The sequence below is a fragment of the Cyprinodon variegatus genome, unplaced genomic scaffold (genome assembly GCF_000732505.1).
Source record: "Cyprinodon variegatus isolate N-32 unplaced genomic scaffold, C_variegatus-1.0 Scaffold1841, whole genome shotgun sequence".
Lineage (NCBI taxonomy): Eukaryota > Metazoa > Chordata > Actinopteri > Cyprinodontiformes > Cyprinodontidae > Cyprinodon > Cyprinodon variegatus.
This window is the reverse complement of record NW_015152294.1, coordinates 9756-15085: the sequence shown is the minus strand read 5'-3', so window position 1 is coordinate 15085 and position 5330 is coordinate 9756. Positions and strand designations below refer to the sequence as shown.

Sequence of the window (5330 nt, the reverse complement as noted above, 5' to 3'; positions counted from 1 at the left end):
CAGCTTGGCTAGAGTACCCAAAACTGGCAAACACTCTGGCCTCCAGGTAGTGGCAGTCAGCAGCTTAAGAGCACTCTGGTAATGAGGCAACCATCCACAGGTGTGTGAGGAGGCCAACGAGAACCAGGCGCCGCCTGGTGGTGGAGGGAAGACAAACAAAAGCACAACCCACACAAACTGGATTCCTAACAATATCCAAGTAACATCTTCCTATGAGCAACAAGTTGAAGGCACAAACTGAACTGTTCATAATTGATCATTTATGGTATGCCAGCATTCATAACATGTAGGTGAATCACTGTCCTCCCAGACATCCGTGGTTACATTTTTTATATTTATATTTTTTTGAAACAAAGCGAATTGTGTATGATGTCATCCGCACACGCCGGTTACCTTTCATTCATCCTGTCCGCTGAACTGCTGCTAGCTTTACTCTCAAGCCTGGAAGATGTCTAGTGCTGCTACCACAGATGATCTCGCTCTCCAAATGGAATTGAATGATTCAGATTAGCTAGAATGAATAGAAGGGGTAGAGCATAGCCGCCTCTGGCCTCTCACAACTCCAGTCCGTCGCACAGATGACATCATACAGACTCCGCTTTGTTTAAAAATTTATAAATATAAAAAATATGAGAATAAAACTAAGCAGAAGTTATCATTCCAGCAGCTGCCCTGACTGTGAGTCCCAGCAGATCTCAATTCTTTCCTAGAGACTCTGTGTCTCTGAGCTGTAAGGCTAACAACAGCTCTGCTGGATGGACTGTATGGAGGAACACAACCAGAGGAACCAGGACTCAGTGTGGAGATGGATGGGGGAAACCAGCTGGTTCTAACTGTAACATCAGCTACCTGTACCCAGATGAAAGTGGAGTTTACTGGTGTTGGTCGTCCAGAGAGGGAGCATCCAGCAGCAGCATCCAGCTCACTGTCACTGGTAAGATCAGACTGTGGAGTTACCCCTTGCTCACACTGGCTCCGGTGCGGTTACCGAGCCGATGGAGACCGCAACTCCCGCACACCCCCTCTCACACCGCCCTTTTGACTACGGTGCGGTGCGGCTCTGCGGCTCCGGCAACAGGTCCGGAGATTTAACAGAAGTTCACTTGAGTTCACGTAACTTCACGCGATAACACGGCCCAAATAAGGATATTTGCGAGAGTTTGTTGCGGAGGGCTCCGGCACGCCGCAAGGATAGCTTTCTTGCGGAATTTTCTGCAGCGCCGGAGTGTCTCGGTAACCGCAGCCGGACAGCTCAGCAGCCGGTGAGAGAGGTTTACGTCTTTTTAATGACTTGGAATCACTGCGGCGCCGCACCCACCGCACCGCAACGGTAAGACCGGAGTCGGTGTGAGCCTGGGGTTAGTGTTGATGAAGCTGTGTGGAAATGGATGAAATGCTGTAGTTTGTCTCTGTGTTGAGGTGGATCAGTGATCCTGCAGAGTCCTGTCCTCCCTGTGATGGAGGGAGATGACGTCACTCTGAGCTGTCTAACAAAGACCACTCCCTCCAACCTCCCAGCTGCTTTCTATAAAGATGGCTCCCTCATCAGGACTGAGCCCAAAGGTCACATGACCCTCCACCATGTGACCAGCTCTGATGAAGGCCTCTACAGGTGTAACATCAGGGGTCATGGAGAGTCTCCATCCAGCTGGATCTCTGTTGAAGGTCAGCAGCTTCTCTGTTTGCTTCAACCTTTATTATGAGACAAGAACTAATTCATAACCTCTGGTTTATTTCAGAGAAACCAACCACCACTTTTCCACCTGACTCTAGTCGTCCTCCACCTACATCTTTCACTTCTCCCTCCGACCAGCCTTTTCTCCCTACCATTGTAGTTCCTGTCTTGATTTTCTTTTTCATTTTACTCTTGCTACTTCCTTTAGTTCTACTTGTAACACGACACATGTGCAGGAAATCTGATGGTAAGCGAACAATAATATGGATTTAGTACATTTTTAACATGTCTAGGATTTATTCCTTCTATACTCATTCTATTTTTTTCAAAAACTGAATGAACTTAGAGATTTTTTTTTGTTTTATTCCAGGTATAGAAGGAAATGATGTAGAAAAGAGCACTGCATACAGTGAGCTGAGAATCGTCACAAACCAGCAGCAGCCAGTCAGAGGCAGTAGAGGTATCATATCACATCTGATTGATAAACTAAGTTAGAAATCCCTCATTCAAAGACCATGCAAAACATATGTCTTACATTCTCTACTGGATAGTTAAGAGTTTATTTAATCTATTTACCTGCTACTTAAAAATGACTATTTTACTTGTTTGTTAAAAGAACTTGGTTTATGGTATGCTCTATAAAGAATGAACGTTTTTGATGAAGTTTCCACTTTATTTACCTCATTTTGTCATCCTGTGACCTCGAGATTGTCTTTCTTCTTTGCTTTAGTCTCAGACATCAGGATATGTTCCTTTATCAAAGCTAACTTTATATTTTCTTTTCTGCTTAGATAAAAAAAAAATTTGCTCTACAATCAGAATATGTACAATGTAGAATATCTGATATAATTTTCTATCTATCAGTTGTCATGTTGTCTGCAGCTTTTTGTTGTTCAGTAAACAGACTAGCAGGTCTGCGGTTTGCTAAGCTTCCTGTTATTCAAAGTGAAAAGACGTTCTTTGTAAAGTTAACTATAGGACTTCAAAGAACAACTAACCATTCTAAGTCCTTTAAGCTAAGTTTTAACATTCTGCTTATTTGACTTTCAAAAATCTTTCCAACAGCAGATGTTATTTTTTTCTTTTATAGATAGAATTGCATTCCTATTAAGGTCCTTTATTTTTTACTCTTGTTATCTTATCATCTAGGAGGAAGTCTTTAAGATTTCCAGTTAGATCAGATGGCTTGCTTTCAGTTTCTTTGTCAGACTAAAGCCTACTAAACTTTCCCACTAAACTTTCTTTATTGTCTGTTTGCAAAACAGACCAATAAAGAAGATCCTTCCTTTCATTGTTCTGAACACTAAGCTATTTACACTATTTAATTTCATACAGTACCTATAAATAAATATTGATGACTATTTACCACACTTGAATTATTCACTGAAAAAATACATTATATTGAATTTCATTTAGGTCAGTTATAATTGTGAAGTGTAACAAAAATTCAGCATGTTAACATCTTATATTGGGATTTGTGTTCGAATTGTCCATTCTAAAGCAACGTTTGATAATGGTATTCATTTAATAGGAGCACTTATATTATTTCGGAAAGAAGAAAATAGAAAGAAAGAAGAAGAAAATACTTCAGAAAAGAAAATCTTTATGAAGAAAATGTGGACAACAGTGAACATCCTCTTCAGCAGACTGTTAAATAATAAGGAATAGTCTTCAGTAAGAGGCTTCTACAGATCTTTTGCAAAACAGACCAATAAAGAAGATCCTTCCTTTCTGCCGCTATCAACACCTACAACAAATCGATAAAAAAAAAAACAACCAAGTAATAACTATATGAGTTTGTGAAACATTTCATTTCACTTTGGGAGTAGTAGAATATTTTTGAATTTGAATTGAAATAAGTATTTTTTTCTAAATAGGAAACAAATTGCAGTCACAATCTTACATTTTTGTTTTTTCATGAACAAAACTTAGATTTCTCCTCTTTGATAATGACAGGCTCTTTGGGGGGTTTAGCCTTCAGAGATAAAATCACCACACATCCTGCTGTCGATTGCAGTTCAGTTTCAGTAGAGTGGGGTTGCCTCATGCCACCACAGAATACGTCTGCCTGGCCTAAAAAAAAAAGACTGCACTACTCGAAACAACCATCATAGTTTCCACCTCCGTGTGGTCTGAAGATATCGCTGAACATCATGAACATAGCGTGACTATTTGTTTTAGTGGGGTTGAGCATCTCTCTGGTCTTTTGTGCACATAGACTTTCACACAATCTTTTTGCCAATATCAAAACAGAGATTAAAAAAAGAAAAAGAAAATTTACAATATAAAATATGTTTTTGTTAAGTAACCACCAGGCTCAACAGCAGTTTTTACCCTTTAGCTGTTGGACTACTGAAGTCGAGCTGCACTTTCAGCTTCAATTCTTTCTCTTCCATTTCTTAAATACTATGCTACTGGACTGAGACCTGAGTCTAAATTTCCTACCACAAACATACAAATGTGAGGTAGTATGACAATAAAATTCCCTGACATCCTATATTAAGGCTACTTCAAATTATGAATTCATCATCATACTTTTGTATTCTTTTGTGTAGATTTCATTATCTGAACACTAGCTGACCTATTTGAACCCACAGTGATATAGTCTCTGTTATTGTTCCTCAGAGAGAGATTCAGCTTCAATTTACTATGTGGTGAGGACAGAGGACATCGGCTATGGACAGATCAACATCAGACCAAAGAGGACACAAGGTACCGCTTTTTCTTCATTATATCTAAGCTTTGCTGCTTTTACACTGTAAAAGTTCTGTTAAAGGAAATGAACTGATAAGGAAGAGGCTAAGGAAGAAGAGATGGAAGTTAAGACTTGAGAAAAATAAAAATCTTGTATCACGACCAGCTGAAGCATCTATTTATTTTCTTTCAGATGAGTATCACATTTTTAGAAATTAGAATCAGGTTTAAGTGTAGAAAAAAACAAAAGTACGATCACAGAAGTTCAGTGTAATTATCATGACAGATGGAGGCTACTTATGGGCTAAAAGGGCTTCTTTTAATGAGTTAAAATTCACATTTGGTTCATAGGAATTTAATCTGTTGTTTACTCGTTAACCTTATCAACAACTGCTTACATGTAAAAATCTTCTAACCTGTAGCTATTAGCTTTTTTAGGTTCACCTGGGAAAACTCTCCCTGTCTTTGGTCAGACCTGATAAATCTGCTGATCTCTCTGGGAAAACTGAGACATCTCCAAAGTTCAGGAGTGTTCAGCATATAGCTAGAATAGCCTAGCTAGGAAGGAAGGTGTGTCCTGACCTCAGGGTACAAAAAGTTTGTAATACTTCTGGTTCAAGCCTGATCCTGCAGATTAGAATTGGAATTTGCCTGTTTTGCAGCTTTCTGATTCTTGAAAGTAAAACGCAGGTCTGCTTAACTTTGAACAGTCTGAAGAGTGTCTCTCCAATGTTGTACCTCTTGATCCAAGGCAACAACGGAGGTGAGAGATGTGTTGATGCATCCTTAATGTCCTTGCTGCCAACTTCTGTAATTTTGGGCTTCCACGTTGTGTCTCTGCGGACAGAATTCCTGCACCGGGCAAATAGGAAACTATGCATATATCTGCACAGAAAACATTGAGAGCGAAAAGCAGCTCCTACTACTGAGGGTTAGCAAATATAAGCATCTAGAGACATCC

At 39.8% G+C, this 5330-nt stretch overlaps 1 protein-coding gene across 1 annotated transcript; it reads left to right on the top strand.

Moving 5' to 3' along the window:
- Positions 1–516: 516 nt before the first annotated feature.
- On the top strand, positions 517–4387 carry LOC107104675 (the record flags this gene model as incomplete). The annotated part of the gene is made up of 6 exons (XM_015404726.1): positions 517–529; positions 668–934; positions 1420–1665; positions 1740–1922; positions 2046–2135; positions 4301–4387. Coding segments are annotated over exons 1-6 (886 nt in total), but the record flags the coding sequence as incomplete, so codon positions are not given.
- Between the last annotated feature and the right edge of the window lie 943 nt (positions 4388–5330).